The sequence below is a fragment of the Protomyctophum bolini genome (genome assembly GCF_963924005.1).
Source record: "Protomyctophum bolini genome assembly, chromosome: 6".
In the NCBI taxonomy this organism is placed as follows: Eukaryota; Metazoa; Chordata; class Actinopteri; order Myctophiformes; family Myctophidae; genus Protomyctophum; species Protomyctophum bolini.
In genome coordinates, this window is record NC_137867.1 from 10,040,488 (window position 1) to 10,060,279 (window position 19,792).

At 46.0% G+C, this 19,792-nt stretch overlaps 1 protein-coding gene across 1 annotated transcript in view; it reads right to left on the reverse strand.

The window, feature by feature from the left end:
- The window catches only part of adgrv1 (adhesion G protein-coupled receptor V1), a 306,098-nt gene that overhangs the window by 117,882 nt on the left and 168,424 nt on the right, over positions 1–19,792 (reverse strand). Inside the window, 9 exon segments of the mRNA XM_080765672.1 lie at positions 2,864–3,133; positions 6,400–6,574; positions 9,428–9,548; positions 10,204–10,509; positions 11,285–12,060; positions 12,769–12,904; positions 13,808–13,979; positions 17,869–18,012; positions 18,517–18,814. Of these exon segments, the coding sequence (XP_080621798.1) occupies positions 2,864–3,133; positions 6,400–6,574; positions 9,428–9,548; positions 10,204–10,509; positions 11,285–12,060; positions 12,769–12,904; positions 13,808–13,979; positions 17,869–18,012; positions 18,517–18,814 (2,398 nt within the window).

The following is a 19,792-nucleotide window of genomic DNA, read 5'->3' on the forward strand; positions in this document are numbered from 1 at the left end:
AAATGGTCCGCTTCCATTCAATGCCATTATAAGTAATATTTACATATTTGACATATTGGCCAATATTATATGTTCTAAAATTGTATTGTATTGTGTAGTGTATTCTAAAATTAGTTTAGGGTTGTATAACATTGTACAACTCAATCAATCAAACGTTTGTTTAATCAATGTATTTCCCCATTGAACTGAAAAAAAAGCCCAAACAGGTACACCCGATACTATTTAATATTTCCCAATATGTTTGATACATTTTCTTATCACATCCATGGTATGAAAACAATGCTAAGGAGTTGCTTCAATGAAATATAATTGCTTTAAGCTGAAAACGATATGTTTAATGGTGTTTTTTAGCGTTGTTACATTTATACTCCATGCTGTTAAAATTAATCCGATATGCGCAGCAAATGTAACACTGAAACAGCGTCCACGTTCGGTTTAATAACTCCCGACCTGTTTTATCAAAAAAATAACTTGAAGTGGTTTATGGTAGCTGACATGTGTAGGTCCGTTGCCTGAAAATATTACATGTTTAGCTAAACGGATCTCCGAGTAAAAAAATGAAACGTGCAAAATGTTACATCCAAGGCGGCTCTCCCCTACTTGACGTTTTAAATAATGCGGGTGAAGGATTCTTACAGTGCAATATAATGTCTAGACCAGATAGACTCATGGATATTTCATGTCAGATTGTCTTTCAGGCGTTTCTGCATGGCTGTGTGTCTCTGTGTAAGTTGAGCTGCAGTCGGAGCCCGCATGGATCTAATTACTCAAGCATGCACGATCTACTAACGGAGATGGGGAAAACGAGAACAAGAAAACAAGGGTCTGCGTAATTCATCGAACATTAAAAAATAATAAACATTGTGTGATCCATCCGTGTGACAGAGCAAACTTTTTTTCTCTCAATCACACACCCCACAAAGCCTTACATTTGTGGCTTTTTTTTTGGTCTCAAAGACTCAAAGTCGGGCCCTATTTTGCGCGTCTTAAGTACCAAGTCTTATGACTTGACTTAAGACACGCAAAATAGAGCCTACGGAGACTCCTCGTGACCTGGTCATCCAATTATTGGCTCAGGAATGTGACAAAAACGACAAAGATCTCCACAAATTCAAGGTTTCATGGGGTGTGTAATTGAGAGAATTTTTCTTTTGGGTGAGCTACTCTGTCTGGTGCTGGGACTCTGGTGCAATGCACAGGTTCTCGCTCTACTCCTGGTGAGAGCAGGAGTGGACCTGGTGAGAGCAGGAGTGGACCTGGTGAGACGTAGGAGGGGAGACAACCAGGAGACAACCCACAGAGCCTAGTCCCTCCATGTGCCAGAAGTGTACCTCCCAGCCCTGGCAGAGTATAGTTCTGGAGTAGTTCCAACGGATTGTGTGCCCCTGGTTTTTCCCTAGTGGGACTGATCGAGGGTAGCTACTGGGACGTAAGTCAGGACTTGATCACTCCCGGCTGGGTCGCCTGAGTGAGGGGTATGATGTTGAGAGACCCGAAACCCCGTTGACCTCAGGATACATCACTGAGGATACGTCCCAGGTGCATCCATGCGATGTTTTCTTAGTTATTGTTGTAACAGGGTTTGTAGCATTGTGTGTAGCAGTTATCAATTAATTATCTTCACGTTTAAAACACAGCGCTGTCGCAAGATTAACCTTAGACAGACAGACATGGCAGATTTTACAAAGTCACACATGCACACACAAACCAAAACAAAAGCAAACACAGCAAAAATGCTAACGTTTCCGGTCTTGGCAGGTTTTGTAAAGTGACCCGTGTGTTGACAAGACAGGGTTTCGGGGATGACTCCGATCAGACCAGTGCAGGAAGTGTGCGCCGGTGGGAACCCACATGAGGGGGAGCGGTTGAGTCATTCACAGCAGGTCACGCAAGGAAATCAGGTCAGATAAAGATGCTTATGAAACCATTGTACATAGCGTAACGTTCCATAGACGGTATAACAGCCTCACTATTCAGCCGTGAAACTGGTCATATAATGTAACCTTCTAAGGTGAGAGTGTAGAGAGAACATATCCCATTGTGAGGACGATGACTCATCGGTCAGACACGGACACAATTGACCTACATTGAGAATTAAAGATTAGATCTTCCACCACAGCGTGTGCGCGTACTATGGGGGTTGCCTTGAGAATACAGAATCGTCCCTTATTCGGAAGCTTATTAAACTGAGTGTGTGGCATAAAATAACACAGGTTATCCGTTAACCATTTACACCCTTTAAGCCGCGAAGGGGTCTTCAATGTTTCTCCAGGCCAAGGACTGAGCTTAACATTAAGGTTCCATTTGTATACACTCCGAGTTAAACTATAACTTAGATTTTTACAATATGCATTGCGGTCCCAGAGATAGAAATGCCATTAAATAGGGGACCGTAGCCTAGTTCAAATCAAACCGTGGGGCCCTTCAAAATAAACTGGTTGAAAATCACTGCTATAGAGCCGTATACACAAATCTTCTCTTATCCCATTTTGGGCCGGGAACCCCTTTTGGTGTTAGCATCATGTTACGCTTTAGCTATTGAAAAAAAAAAAGCAGATCTACAAGCTCATCGCGCGCCACCGAGTGGCGCACGATGAGCTTGATCTTTTTTTTCTTTTTTAAATTGAAGAACGACCGACATAGAAACATAGCTTTTTCAGAAAACTGTCAGGATTTAGACGGAATCGTGCCCAGGTCAAAATGGGTTGTATGGGGGTCCTCGGCATATATTTTCAAACGGGGTTCCACATGCAGGCTATAAGGAGTATCACTGTGGGGCGTCCTTGACATGAAAAGGTTCGAGAACCACTGCTGCTGCGAACCGGTCCTGTGTGTGCGATGCCGACGACGACGACGTACTCACCAGCGTGCGGTAGCGCACGGTCAGGGCCGAGGCCGCGCCGCCGCCGCCGCCTCCGGCCTGCCTGGCCACCTGGAGGCTGAGTCTGGTGGTCTCTGGGGTGGCCGCCACCAGCCGGGAGCCCACGGAGAAGAACACCAGGAGGCCCCGCGCCGCCGCGCCGTCGTCGCTCTCCGCCAGGGTGACGTTGGCGAAGCGCGCCGTCTGGTTGATGGCGGCGCCCGCGCCCACCTGGTAGATCTCCACCAGGAACCACGTCTGCTCCTCTGGGTCCTAGAGTGCCCCCCCCCAACGACAACACAACATGAGGATGGATGAGTGTACACTGTGTTCTCCACATCGACAACACAACACGAGGATGGATGAGTGTACACTGTGTTCTCCACATCGACAACACAACACGAGGATGGATGAGTGTACACTGTGTTCTCCACATCGACAACACAACACGAGGATGGATGAGTGTACACTGTGTTCTCCACATCGACAACACAACATGAGGATGGATGAGTGTACACTGTGTTCTCCACATCGTCGTCGTCTCCGTCGGGTGGAGAACCTTCATTATGTCCAAAGACCCACGTTATACGTTTCAGGATTACGCACATTTCAAAAAGCATCAAAAAGTAGCAGATCCACAAGCTGGTAAAACGCCCGTGGATCCGCTGCTTTTCCTCTTCTTCTTCTTTCGTGCATCGTCCGCCACACGTCCACGCCATTGTCTCTGGTCCCCCGTGGAAGAGGCCAGCCTCTGGAGGAGGTCTGTGTCGTGTTAGTCAATCATCACCCCTCGAGGACAGGGCCAGTGTTGTTTTCGTAGACTAAAACTAAAACGTCGACTACTTTTTTTTCCACTGTCAGGCCCGCCGAAATACATTTTAGTCGACCAAATCACCTGTAGATTTAGTCGACTAAAATCTTATGACATTTAGTCGACTAAAACTAGACTAACAATAAAACATTCCGGGTGACTAAAATGTGACTAAAACTAAATGAAAACTATTCAAAGACTAAAACTAAAATAGAAATTTGCTGCCAAAAAACAACACTGGACAGGACCTGCTACTTTGGATGCTATGTTTTGTGTGACGCTGTGCTATGGTCAAGTATAGGGGCGTTAATTTAGAGAAACAAAAGACAACTAAATAAAGTGCCCCTCGGGGCACAGGTCACCACCAGGGCAGGGCAGGTTGTGGCCTCCTGGTGGCGCTATAATAGGCCAATGTGAAAAGGGTGCCATTTCGACCTTGGGTGACAATTGGATGAATTTGAGGCATTTTGTTCCAAAAATGTGTTTTGCAAAAATCCACCTGTTGGTGACGCTATAACAGGCCAATGTGAAAAGGGTGGCATATATTCCTCAGCCTAGTAGGAAAGTCCGTCAAAGATTTCACGTAAATTGCACGCTGCGTTCATGATTTTTGTTCAAAACGGGCCAATCCTGCAAACTTTGAAAGCCAATGTTAGCCAATTAGGACGGAATCTGAAATATCGGACGGATCCGTCTTGAACACGTGCCTATAGAGATAGTGTGTAACGATTTGCGGGGATCTTTGGACAGAATCTGGAGGAGTAATATAAAAAAAATGAGTCTGCCTCCTGGTGGCGCTATAGCAGGCCGTTCTGGAAAACTTGGGTCAGAGGTTCATCGTTGGCATCCAGGGAGTGTGTGTGCAAAATTTAGCATAGACCGGGTTAACGGTGCCGGAGATTAGCTGGTAACAGACGGACGGACGGACAGATGGACGGATGCACGCACGCACACACACACGCACACACACACACACACACACACACACACACACACACGGACGGAGTGCAAAACATACTCTCTCCCCATGCCTTTTGGGCTGGTGGAGACACTTAGCTTAATACATAAGACAAAAGATATAAGAAAAGTGAAGGAAATAGAAGAAAGGAGAAAATATAAGCATCCTCATTTCGCTATCCTCCTCAGGTTGAATTGAGAGCGTATCGCAGTACTTTAAGAAGGGCCCTCAGATCGTGTCAAAGGTGCTTTTATTGTACAATACAGAGACAGAATGGAGTTCTACAGGGGATGAGGTCTTTTTTTGTGGGCTAAAATGTACTACTGAGGTTGCTTTTTACGCTCCTTTTCGCCCTAATTTTGTTGTCATTCCAATATTCATTCCCACACACATTTAGAGAGATTGCCGAGTTCCCGGCAATTCAAACATGTTTAAATTCCGACATCGGCTCCATAATTCACAGGTGAGTTAACAGTATACGTCATAGCACAAAAAACATGTAGTTTCCCTAAGGCTTTTGGTGTTTACCGGTGGTAAACACACTACATTCAAGGTTTTAAGATTAGAAACTGTAGTCCTCTAGGAATCTAGAACGTGGGGGGTCAACTATAGGGCCGTCACAAAATGTGGGTCAAAATGATCGGAAATAAAATCGAATCGTGAGCTAAAGGCCAATACAACTATTCGCAACTCCTTGCAACAAAACAGTTTTCAGGCAAGTCCACACCAATGCGACTCCTTGCAACTGCCATTGGGGATAATGGTTGCAAGCAAGTACTTGTAGCTGCAAGAGGTTGCACTGGTGTGGATTGGCCTTCAGAACGGAAAGTTAAGAGTCAGTTTGAGTTTTTTTTTGTTTCTCACTCATGCATGTCTGTCTACTGTACATCTGATCAATTTTTTAACATTTTTGGACACGTCTTGAAAGTGCTTGAAAAATGTGGATTTATAATTAAAATGTCTTAAAGGTGTAGAGAAACGGAAAATGGTGATCCATTTATTTTGACGTTTCAGACGGCTTCAACATGAAACAGCGGTCTGAAGTTTCTGAACCAATCAGAGCGTCGCATCCCTTCAGGCGATGGGACGGTAGCTATGCTATACGCAGCAGCGTGGTCGTGTGTTTTTTTACAAATCAGATGGTTGGCCAGCAGTACCAGTTTACTGTTATGTGGCTTATTTCTACCCTATAATGTTTTCAGATACATATTTTAGCGTGATGATTAAGTTGAAACCGAGTAATACACTGTCTGGATGTTATCTTGAATGGGGAATAAAAACTGAGGATTTCTGTAATCAGTAGCAGCTGTGTTGGACAGTGTTGCACGGATGCGCCGATATGGGGAATTAAACGGGTGAGCTTCATTTGTATTGGCTTTTATCGATGTGTATCTCTACGCGTCATCGCGCAGCACGTTTTCGTTTTCAGGAAGTAATAAAAAGAATATTTGTATGGACTTTTGATATAAAAACACACAGAAATGAGAATTTTCCCATTTCTTTGGCATCCATTGTTAGGTATGGCCATATGATGACCACGGATATGGTCTAAAAGTGTGAAAAAAACGTCTTTTTCATTTCACTACGCCTTTAACACAAATCTTCTCTTCTGGGGCCTCCCTTGCACACAGTTTCACACATCTTCAAATTGAGGGGGGGGGGGGGGGGGGGGGTTTGCAGCCATATACATACATACATATAAATGTGGGTGGTCCTTGGCAGAAAACAAAGTTTGAGAACTTGACAACCGTACTGTGTGAATTAACCCACCTCGTCTTGTCGGACCCCCACGGTGAGCACACAGAGGACCTCTCCCCTTCTGCACAGCACGGACCCGGAGGTCTGGAGGAGCTCCCGGGTCAGGTTGACCCCGTCGCCGCTGACCAGGGCCGGGGTCAGCGCGCTGAACGTGGCTCTCCAGGACACCCGGAGGTCCTCGAAGGCCCTGCGTGCGACACAGACACAGACACACGACAAACATCGGTTACAGACGATGTAACACAGACAGGGACTGAGATAAAAGTGTTTTCAAATTTCAGTCAACATTGAAGCGGACAGAGGGGGGGGGGGGGGGGGGGGGACCTTTTCACCGACGGACCAGCTGTTTATCGATTGACTAGCAACGGAGACCTGTCCACGGCGACCTCACTGAATGAATTAAAACTAAAATGAATAGTCGTTAAAGGACCACTTCACCACTTTTCAACCTATCTTCATATAATAGGTCCTCACTAATAATCGTGATACAAAAGAAATCTACTCTGTCTGTGTCTCATATAGGAGGGCCGTGGGCAGTTTAGAAACCGTCTTCCAGTGACATCAACATTAGGCAGATTATTTTTTAAACAAGATTTTTTTTTACAATTCTATTTTTAGATTTTCATCATCGTGAGAACGATGGCTTCCATTTTCGCATTGCAACTTTTCAGGACTAGAAAGCCTGCAGTTCTTTTTTTAGCTTGTATTCCCCCATCGATGTCACTGGAAGACAGGTTTCTGAACTGCCCACACAGCCCTCCTATCTCTTTATACAATGCTAAAGTTGATCACGTGCCAAAAGCAGTGGACAGAAACTGGTCGACAAAAACTGGACGACATGTGATGTTGCCCCAACAGCAAGGCCACAAGGCCTTTTAACCACGCTACTTACACACACTACAACTCGCTTACAATTCGCAAACCTGGCAACACTGCTCTGTGTTCTCATAGGCCCACCAGGCCCGCCCCCACACTACTTTTCACAGTCACAATCAGCCATCTTGCTTTTTAGGGCTCTCGCAGGATAACAGACAGAAGGAAGGGGAGAAATTATTGGCTCACTATTTTGCTTATCCCTTCTAAATCCCTGTATTTACAAAATAAAACACTCAGCGAATCCCTTAGTTAAATCAACATTGTTCATTGTCACTACTTGGATTGTGCCGAAATATTTACATTACACGTATAGCTTTTGCTATTTTCGCCTGCCAGCCAATGCCGACTACACACGCCTGCACACACACACACACACACACACACACACACACACACAGGAATGGCTATACGGCGGCGAGACAGCAGTGCAGCACGTTATAATTTTCAGTTTCATTAAATAACTGTCTTTCTCAGCGTGCGCACGTGCGCACACAACATTATTCAAGTGAAATGCGTAACGCCAATATTGGGCTCATATAGGCTACCAATACACGACGAAATAACTGACAGGAGTGACGGTGCTGTGCTGTGAGTAAACTGACAACGCTTTCTGACATAGAGAGAGAGAGAGAGAGAGAGAGAGAAAGAAAGACAGAAAGACGTGTTAGAGTAACGCGCGCGAGCGAGAGAGAGAGAACGTCAGAGAGAGAGAGAGAGAGAGAGAGGGGGGGGGGGGGGGTCCCGTTAGCAACAAGCTAACAGCATACCGGTACGTTCGTTCTATGATCCATAAAACGACAGATCTGCCGTTTAAGGGCAGATCTGCGGGCGCGCAATGCTGTGTGTTTTCGTCTTTTTTTCTTTTTCCCTCCTGCTTCCACATGACAGCAGCAGATGCTGCAGCCTCTGATAGCTACTGTGCTAAAGATGCTAAAGCAACACAAAAAAACATCCACACGCAAAACAAACCAGGGACCAGGGTTGCCACATATCGTGGATGTGAGAGTGAAACAAGCAACCAGGTCTATAAAAATGTTAATAGGCCAGTTCAAAGTAGGTAAATCAGAAATGGTCCGGAAATTAGTCTTAAAATAATCAATTATAGTGTTGACTGTCAAACTTTGTTGTCTAATGTTGTTTCAGAGCAGTGGAACTCAAACATTTCCATGTCAAGGACTACCAATAGATAAACAAGTCCAAAGTAGCTTATAATGATCAGACTTGGCAACACTGTCTCTAGGTTGAACGTTCTACTTTACAAGCTCACACATATGAAATATGTTTTTTTGAATCTTCAAACTGAGACATATTTTATGATAATACTGTTAGCACAGTCATCATACTCCAAGAGCATACAAATGGAACCAAATGGACCCTGATTTTCCCAGAGAGCAAATGGTATCAAATGGGGGTCTGTGGCCTAATGCATTTCAAACTGGGGCTTCTTGGTATTATATTCTCTGCATATCTTATCAACTTGGGGTGAATATTTCACCACAATACTTTACTGAATATTTCACAAGAATATAACACAAGAGTCAAATGTACGGTCAAATGTAATCACAATATAGGCTACAGATGTAAATATTTATGACACAGTAAAATGTCGAAAATTAGTGCTATCCCCCCCCCCCCACACACACACACACACGACAGGCAAGGCTGTTGTTTGCATCGTTAGCAGGCAGCAGCTACCTTGGCACTGCTCTCTGTGACTGTAGTTGTTTCACCATGTTTGCGTATTTATGAGAAATAAAAAACACTTTCTGTTATTATAATAATTTATAACCCATCCGTTACTACATGTGCAGGGCACACTACTGAGTTTCAAAACACAGCTGAAACATGAAGTGGAGTCTGTCAACTCTGTCAACGCAATTTCCTTCTTCCCATATTGCGCTGCAATGTAACTAGGATTCGCCGGCCAAAGGCCGGCGAAATTCTAGTATGAGACACAGACCGAGTAGAAAAACACTGTGCCACATTTCATCATGATTATTAGTGAGGACCTATTATATGAAGATAGGTTGAAAAGTGGTGAAGTGGTCCTTTAATTAAAGTCGTCCTTGGCATTCCATTCCAGTCCATTGGGAAAAGGTTTTTCCCCTGGCAGTAAAATGACTGTAAAAGCATGAATTCTTATTGCTAGTGTAATATGCGTCACCTGTTCTCCTGCCTCTGCAGGTACAGCAGGGCGGTGCGGTTCTCCTCAGAGTCCTCGTCCAGAACCTGACCCACCAGAGACACCAGGCTGAAGCCCAGGATGCCATTATGGAAGTCACTCCCTGAAGTCAGGAAGGGGCGAGAGGGGCAGACAGACAGAGGGAGAGAGAGAGAGAGAGAGAGAGAGAGGAGACATTGTGAGAGAGGGAGACGGATTCATTCTGAGAGGCGCGATCTTCTGCCCTCACTTTGTATCCTCGATATGTATACTTTGCTCAGCCAATCAAATCGTCGCTATATATGGGGCGATCAACCAATCAGAACACTGTGTTTGTGTTCACACAGACAGACTGCAGACAAAGCTGGACATAGGAGGGGCTATAGCGGCCCTCAAAAATGAAATAAATAACACATCTTAAAGGTATATTCTGGGATTTCACTTAATTCAAATATCACTTATTTTTTTGTTTTGTTGGGATAATCCTCTCTACTATAGAGTGTGCTGACCATATAAGGAGTTCCTCCCTGTCCCCAGTTAACCCCTGGGGGGGTCAAAAAACCTTAGGTTTCTTTTTTGGCTCTCTATCCTGATTGGATGAAAGGCTTTGGGTCCCAGCCAAAAACGAAACCTATAAGGTTTTTTGAGTGAAATCACTGAATATACCTTTAACACTGAGGATTTGACTGTGACGACATATAACTTTCCTAAAGGAAAATGGCCGCATATCTTTTACCATCTGCATTTCTTTGGGAGTTTTATTTATTTATTCTTTTTACCGTGGATTATGATTTTGGCAAAGGCCCCGTAGCCCTGCGGATGGCCGGGACCGCCGGCGGTGGTGGCGACCTGCGCCCCGGCGCCCTGCGGGTGGCTGAGGTAGACGAAGAACACCTCCTGGCCCTCGGGCTCCTCGTCGTCCACGATGACCAGGGTGACGTCGGCCTGGCGCTGCCCGGCCTCCAGCGACACCACCGCGCCGGACAGCAGGCGGAAGTCCTGCCCCTCGCGGGCCAGCACCGACCCGTTGGGCTCCATGAGGCTGAAGGGCAGAGGGGAGGAGGAGGAGGGGGCCGTGCTTCCACCTACAGAGGACACCACCGCCACGATAAGGAGGCACATTATTCAACCAGGAACGTCATATAAGTAGATTTAACCATTCACCACAACAAATGTAATATAAGTTAAATACGGAGTGTCGTGATCCTGACCTTAAGCCTCGTCCCCCCACAGCTGTTGTTGTGTGATAACAATGGGGGAGTGGTTAGGGTTATGATGTCACTAAAAATGGTATTTCGACTTGGCCTTTTGACTCAAAGGCTTTCAGCTTTCGGGAAGAAACCAAAAATACACAGGGAAGACATATTTGGATATCCTAACCACACCTGGGGGTCTATTAGAGTAATGTTAACTACAGAGACATACAAAACAAAAAAAGTAAAAAATAATATGGCACTCCACCTGTAAATTCGATTTGTTCCCTACATTTTGATAAGCAGATGCAAAAAAGGTATACAAGAGTGGGTCCATAGCAAGTCATTATTATAAATCATAAAACAAAAAGATTTTTCGTTTAATTTGTCTGGAAAATAATTGTGTTCGAAAATATAGTGAAACATATCGTATCACGTGAACCTCATATCGTGATACGTATCGCATCGTGAGTTGAGTGCATCGTTACAGGCTTAATGGCCATATATGGAGACATGGGTGATGCAACGAACGAACGAAAAAAACAAAGGGAAAATGGACGATAACGAACACACACACACACACACACACACACACGCACACACACACACACACACACACACACACACACACACACACACACACACACACACACACACACACACACACCTCCGTACGCCTGGACGCGAACCCTCACGGCCCCGGCCGCCACGCCGCCGCCGCCGCCGTCGGACCTCCGGACCCTCAGGACCACCCTCCTCTCCTGCTGGGTGGCCTCGTCCCGGTCCTCGGCCGTCCGGACCAGGCCCGGTCCGATGCTCAGCAGCGTGACGACCCCCCCGCCGGTCCCGTTCGTCGGGCCGACGACAGTCACGTACGGACCGACGGTCGTCGCCGCCGTCGTCGTCCCGTCTTCTGGACCGACCGCCGTCGTCGTCTTCGTCGTCGTCGTCGTCGTCGTCGTCCTCTCCTCCTCCGGGACGACGGTCGGAGGACCGACGGTCACGTTCGTCAGGCCGCCGCCGCCGTCGCTGGCCCGGACGGCGACCGTGGCGACGCGTCGCCGGGGCTCGAGGCGGGGATAGGCGTCGTCGGCGTCGTCGGTGGCGAAGTCGTCGCGGACGTCCGTCAGGTTGACGTAGAAGTGCTCGTCGGGCTCCGGGAGCGCGTCGTCCAGGATGGACAGGCGGAGCGCGGCGGCGGCGTGCGGCGGTGCGGCGAAGACCAGCCGGCCGTCGCGCACGGCGACAAAGTCCTCGCCCGCGGCGGCGCTGCCCGCCACCGTCTCGTACCACAGGGTGGTGCCGTTGCTGCTGCGCGCGCCGTAGAGCCGCTGGACGTACAGCGTGATGGTCCCGACGTCCTCTTCCACGACCACGCGGCGAGAGTCCGCCGAGAACTGGTACACTCCCAGCGGCTCCACTTCAGCCACGGTGTGACCTCGTCTATACACACAGATATATATGGGACATCAGGGACTGGGGTCATTTCTGGGCCCTAAATTATTACGCTCATAAACCATTAAAATCTCAGTTTGTTTATTGTCTTTACAATAGATTTTTTGTCTATCTTTTTGTTCATTTTGAAACGTATGAGGTTAATTTTCTGCGTGAGATTCCTATACAAATCTAACACGGCATCATGTGTTATAAAATATATTACGTATCCTGTCTTCATTGTCCATAGTCTCAATAAAAATGAATATCAAATCTAAATACCGAAATCAAGCAACCTAAAAACTGGGGTGCACAAAGAAGCCAGAGTATACATGATATAATGAACCCAAACATCTTTGAAAGTGAAACATTGAAATAATTTGGTTCCATTTGGCCACTCTCAGAGCTAAAACCCATTAACTGTCACTTTTGCTTTTAACCACTAACCTTTATTTTATACTTACTTAAGCAGATATACAAGATATACAAGCTTGTCGGCGGCCAATTACATAATATAACGTCTGGGGGTCCTTGACATGAAATAGTTTGAAAACCACTGACACAGTTTATCGGAAAACTGTCACGAGTTAGAAGATATTTCTATAGGATCTGATGTATAATTAGAGGACCCCCTCTAAAACGAGACGATACATCTCAAGGGGCCTATAATCCTCTGAAGGAAATAATCATTTCAAAATATATATTATTGACCATTACCTAAGTCTGACGGAGCCAGCAGCAGTGGAGTTGGCAGCGGTCAGATGTATGGCGAAGGCGTACACGTGATCCATATCGGGCACGGCTGTGAGAGACAGCGCCTTGCTCCTCTCCCCATGGGCCAGAGTCACGGTGCCTGAGCAGGACCACGGCACAAAGCAATGCAAATGTCATATTAGCATTGTAATGTTAGTACACATGTTCTTCTTATCATTATGCCGTAGCTATTTATTTATTTTGGATCACAATGGAATTAAGTCCTCTGACTTTTTTGTGCAATCCTGATAATTCTGTACTGCTCTTCTATGAATTGCTATCGTGGATATATCAAATAAATCAAATCAAATCAAACACGGGAAGCATATCATCGCTGTCGGAAGCAGAAACCTAAATTGCCCCTACGCTTGATTCTGACTGGCCAATGGCTTAATTCAGCGGTGAGTTATGGCGTCATAATGACCGCTCCGCTGTAAAACAGACCGATCTTGCCTAATCAAACCCTCTGAGCACCAGCTGCGCGGCTGCGCCCCGCTTGATTTACTGCCGTTTCCAACATGACAGCCGTGTAAACACACACACACACACACACACACACACACACACACTAGTGACACACAATGACATTTACAGCTAAACATTGCTCTCAAAAATGTTTATGAAAACATGTGAGCGAGAAATAGACGAAGCAGGATACCCGAAAATGTGATTCCATTTGATCAACTCACTTCCTTGTTTTCCGACAGTGCTGCAGCTGGCCAGACGCAGCACAGCGCTTATACTTATGGAATACTTTTTGTGTGTGTGTTTTGGGTCAATGTATTAATGTATGTTAGGTAGCCATGTAATAAGCGGGATACTATCTGGCAAGGTGGTCATTGTCAGGATATAATTCACCTTCAGGGAGTTTAACTCCCTGAAGGTGAATTATCTCCAGACACCCGGCCACCTAGCCAGGTAGAGAACTACTGTATATGGCTACATGGTCAGGATCTCTAGATATGGAACTAGAAAGACACAGCAGACTGGCGTGTCTTCTTACCTGAGCTGGGGGTGACCACTCCAGGACTGACTCCTAGAGGGGCTTGTCCAGGCGGGTACCCCGCACTCCACTCCACACTGACACCGCCGAACAGCCCCGTTCGGGTCACCTCCGCCAGGCAATCGCCCGTCTCCATGTTGGACACCCGCAGGGCCAGGTAAGCAAAGCCAACCTATATAGACAGGGATAATATAATACTGTTAGCCAACCTATACAGACAGGCATAATATAATACTGTTTTAGATTTTTCTTTCCCATGAGTCAATGCTACTGAACACCCTTTACATCTGTGTGTTGGTTATAAGAATTTGGAACCAATGAAAAGTATTAAAAAGGGCTTTGGACAAAAACACCCAACTCCATTGGACCCACACAAACTCTCCCCCTCTCATGTAAGTATATATATATATATATATATATATATATATATATATATAAAGTCACAACACCAACTTTGACGAGGGAGTATTGCTTTGTTTTACATTTTGGAGTTAGGTGGTTTCTCCCCGACAGCAGGGATGTAGAACCGCCATTGATCCACAGGGAAACTCGGTTGCAGTGGTGTAAAGTAACTAAGTGCATTTACTCAAGTACTGTACTTTATCATTTTTATCATTTTATCATTAACATTGTGAATCACAATGTTAATGTTAACTCCAGTTCTAGGAAACACAGAATGGGGGACTTTTTTATTATTTCAGCTCAAAAGGTATATTAATGACAGTAAAATGTTGAAAATGAGTGGTATTCCCCTTTAAGTACATTTTTATACCGATACTTTTAGACTTTTATTCAAGTCAAATTGTAATTCCAGACTTACTTGTATCCGAGCATTTCAGTATTGATACACTTCAATAGAGAACACTATGGCTTATATACCCTATACTTGGGTTGACCAGAAGTCCCTCAAGGCTCTATATGAGTTTCCACCAAAATGGGGACTACTCTACATCAAAGCGTGTGACTAGTCCCTACCCTACAGTACTGTACATAACAAAAGTGTCACTGGTCGCAGTTGCAAAATAAGGGAATAAGGGACAGGGAAAGGACACAGACTGAAATCAATTCTGCCAGTCATGACAATGAGTTAAATAGGATAATTTTCTCTTTCGGTAATGTCAGTTTTGTTACATTGGGCCTGACATAAAACAAGTTCAATGTTCCCAGAGATAAAGCCAGCACTAACTCAGTTACTATGATAGAAGGCTGTATGTTTAACATTAAACTAAAGTCAATAAGGCAAACCAACTGCAGGAATTAGATACAGAGTAGCTGGTCCAAGTCTGCCCTCTGGTGGCCAAAAAAAGATACCATCCATCTTTGAATGGAGACTCGGGGCATAGTCTAAAATAAACGTTAATTTGTGTATTATGTTGGTGACATTATGGCGTTTCCAAAATATTCAATAAAATAAATCAATGGTGAGCTGATGTGTTGCTGGTTGATGTAAGGTTTTGTATGATGTTTTATGAATATAAAGTTGTTTTTGTTATGTTGACGGTGAGGTTTGACATATTTCAGGATCCTCTGTTTAAGAAACTGCGTGGTTAAACTGTAAAATATCAAATAAGTCAGCAATTTACTAGCAATGATAAATCCAAAACTATCTGGGGAGGACAGTAATTTGCACATTAAAACAATATTGTACCATAACTTTAATCATTTTTGAGACATTGTAAGTATTGCATTAAAAAAATACAAATCAAGTTTTGGCTATTTGGTTTTAAAATGCTTTAATCCATTTTGGGCGGGAACCCCTTTTGGTGTTTAAAACATTGTTATAATTCTAGCTATTGAAAAATAGCAGATCTACAAGTAGGTCTGCTATTTTTGAAAAAAACGTGAAAATATTTATTTCAGAAAACTGGAGGATTTAGAAGATCTTTTTCGCTGTACACTATACTGTACAGCAGAGAAGACGTACATTTTCCTAGCCTGGGCACAACACATTTCATTTTCCTAGCCTGGGCACAACCCATTTCATTTTCCTATAGCCTGGACACAACCCATTTCATTTTCCTAGCCTGGGCACAACCCATTTCATTTTCCTAGCCTGGGCACAACCCATTTCATTTTCCTATAGCCTGGACACAACCCATTTCATTTTCCTAGCCTGGGCACAACCCATTTCATTCTCCTAGCCTGGGCACAACCCATTTCATTTTCCTATAGCCTGGGCACAACCCATTTCATTTTCCTAGCCTGGGCACAACCCATTTCATTTTCCTAGCCTGGGCACAACCCATTTCATTTTCCTAGCCTGGGCACAACGAGAGCATTTATTGAGAGGGAAAAAGGAAGTTGCCGTCGCCTGTTGTCCCTGTCTGTCGACTATACAAAACAACACTACAACATGACGTAACCATATCATCCGCTCCCGCACGGATCATACAGACCTTTGAAACGGAGACGAGGCGAGGTTAACATTTTCCCAGTGGACGTGACACAAAATATTCCTCTTCTCATCCCGTGTAAAATGGCAGGTCTCTTCTAAAACTCCATGTCAACGGTGTTCGTCTCATCTCATACCTCGCCTCGTCAGCAGCTGGGGGTTCTCATGCTCAATTCATGCCCAGAGCCGTGCACCCAAAAAGTACTAGCCAATCTACCGATAATCGGCAATACATCGCTTTCGTTTTTGTCCCATTAAGACCTGGGACCATTATTTTAAACGTTCAAATCTTATATTATTTCACAGCGAACGGTGAATGAGGTGAAACATATCATTTTTGGGGTGCTTGAGACGATATAGAATCTGGTCTCCTGGTCCTAATGCGGTTTTTGTCTCGTTGCAATTATCTCAAGCACTCAAGAGTCTCCGGCAGTCAGACTCCCCTCTGAATTATCTGAACTATAGCAGCGTCCTCTGTCACAGAGACCACAGCGGTCAGACTCACCTCTGAACTATAGCAGCCTCCTCTGGCACAGAGACCACAGCGGTCAGACTCACCTCTGAACTATAGCAGCCTCCTCTGTCACAGGGACCACAGCGGTCAGACTCACCTCTGAACTATAGCAGCCTCCTCTGTCACAGAGACCACAGCGGTCAGACTCACCTCTGAACTATAGCAGCCTCCTCTGTCACAGGGACCACAGCGGTCAGACTCACCTCTGAACTATAGCAGCCTCCTCTGTCACAGGGACCACAGCGGTCAGACTCACCTCTGAACTATAGCAGCCTCCTCTGTCACAGAGACCACAGCGGTCAGACTCACCTCTGAACTATAGCAGCCTCCTCTGTCACAGAGACCACAGCGGTCAGACTCACCTCTGAACTATAGCAGCCTCCTCTGGCACAGAGACCACAGCGGTCAGACTCACCTCTGAACTATAGCAGCCTCCTCTGTCACAGGGACCACAGCGGTCAGACTCACCTCTGAACTATAGCAGCCTCCTCTGGCACAGAGACCACAGCGGTCAGACTCACCTCTGAACTATAGCAGCCTCCTCTGTCACAGAGACCACAGCGGTCAGACTCACCTCTGAACTATAGCAGCCTCCTCTGGCACAGAGACCACAGCGGTCAGACTCACCTCTGAACTATAGCAGCCTCCTCTGGCACAGAGACCACAGCGGTCAGACTCACCTCTGAACTATAGCAGCCTCCTCTGGCACAGAGACCACAGCGGTCAGACTCACCTCTGAACTATAGCAGCCTCCTCTGGCACAGAGACCACAGCGGTCAGACTCACCTCTGAACTATAGCAGCCTCCTCTGGCACAGAGACCACAGCGGTCAGACTCACCTCTGAACTATAGCAGCCTCCTCTGGCACAGAGACCACAGCGGTCAGACTCACCTCTGAACTATAGCAGCCTCCTCTGTCACAGAGACCACAGCGGTCAGACTCACCTCTGAACTATAGCAGCCTCCTCTGGCACAGAGACCACAGCGGTCAGACTCACCTCTGAACTATAGCAGCCTCCTCTGGCACAGAGACCACAGCGGTCAGACTCACCTCTGAACTAGCAGCCTCCTCTGGCACAGGGACCACAGCGGTCAGACTCACCTCTGAACTATAGCAGCCTCCTCTGTCACAGAGACCACAGCGGTCAGACTCACCTCTGAACTAGCAGCCTCCTCTGGCACAGAGACCACAGCGGCGCTGGCGTCAGCCTGCAGGCGAGGCGGGGTGCCGAGGAGAGGACCCACCAGGGTGACGTCGGTCAGCTCCACAGAGAAGTTCTCACCCAGCGACAGAAACACCTGCGGAGACCACGCGAGTCAGTGGTGTGGGAAAAAAGTATACTCAAAGTGTCTACGCCGACTTAAAAGTATCAATGCTGCGATATACTGTGGAGACACTCTGTCACGAGTAAAAGTCCGGAATTCTACTCAATGTACTTGAGTAAAAGTAGCAGTCGAGAGTAGTACAATTGCCATTTTCAAAATATTTGAAAACTTGAAATGAGACATTCTGCAAAATGAGTACCTTCTACTTTTTGTACTTAAAAGTACATTTTGGATTCCAGATTTGTACTTTGTAATGGATTAGTACCACATTGCAGTATCGACACTTTTACTTAACCCATGTTGGGCGCGAACCCCTTTTTGGTGTTTAAGCATTATGCCATCATGCTTGAGCTATTGGAAAAGAGCAGATCTACAAGCTCATATAGGTGGCGCGCCACGAGCTTGTATAGGTCTCATTTATTTCAGAAAACCGGAGGATTTTAATAGAAGATTTTTTCCCCCCCACCAGCACCTCACCTGGCTGCTGATGTGAAGGGTCACGGTGGCGAACGTCTCCCCGTCTCCGACCAGCAGCCGTCCTACAGCCTGGGCCCCCAGAGGACCGTCCTCCCCCCCCTCCTCCCCCTCCCCCTCCGGCGCCCACGCTCCGCTGACCCGGTAGCCCACGCTGGCGGCGCCGAAGGGCCCGGCCCGGCGGCTGACGTTGAGCAGCAGAACTCGGCTCACGTCGTCGTCGTCTCCAAACAGCAGCTCTATGGACTGGAGGGCGGGGTCCAGGGCAAACACGCCGTGCGGCTCGTCGTTGGCGCCCACCCTGACGGGACGGGACGGGGAGGGAGAGTTCAGTTAACACCATTCTGACCTGAGATCTGATTCATACGAGGTTTCCACTGGACACACACACACACACACACACACACTGGTCTGATTGACCCATTCTGACCTGAGATCAGATTCTATAAAAAAAATGTCAGTCGTTCTTCGATAAAAATAAATAAATAGCAGATCTACAAGCTCGTAGCGCGCCACTCGGTGGCGCGCTACGAGCTTGTAGATCTTGCTATTTTTCAATAGCTAAAGCATGACATGACGCCGACACCAAAACGGGTTTCCCGTTTCAGAATGGGTTAAACGGTAAATGAAATGGAAAATGTCTAATCTATTATAACGGATTCCTTTTGACAGGGACAATAAAACCAGTATATGACTGAGTACCAGTAGGGGCGCTGTTGTGCCAGAAACAGAGAGAGGGACAGTGCTGCACTGTTGCCTGCTAATGAGAGTGAGAAAGAGAGAGAGCGAGAGAGCGAGAGAGAGAGAGGTGGTGGGGGTTGCACCACTCAGTTCACACAGGTGTGATTTTTTTAAATAATAATGGTAATAATAATAATAATAATATAATTTCTGAGGAATGTTAAGCCAGCCGATGCCACACTCTCTCGCCTGGATGCCAACGAAGAACCTCTGCCCAAACCTTTCCAGAATGCCATGTTATAGCACCACCATGAGGCAGCTTTTCACATTTTTTTACGAGCCAACGTTGGCTCGTTTTTTACTTGTTTACTTGTAAACAAACAATACAGTTTCAGTTCGTCATCGTTTTTTGTCTATTATAGTTTTCATTCAGTTCAGTTAACGAAAATGTGTTTTTTTTTTTTTTTTCATTTCAGTTTTGCGTTGTTTTCATTAGTTTAAGTACCTCGGGTGGTTAAATAAAACAAAAGAGGGTACGCCGGTGCTTGACAATTTTACACCATTTGGCAACCTTTTTTGACACACATTGAGAGGATGA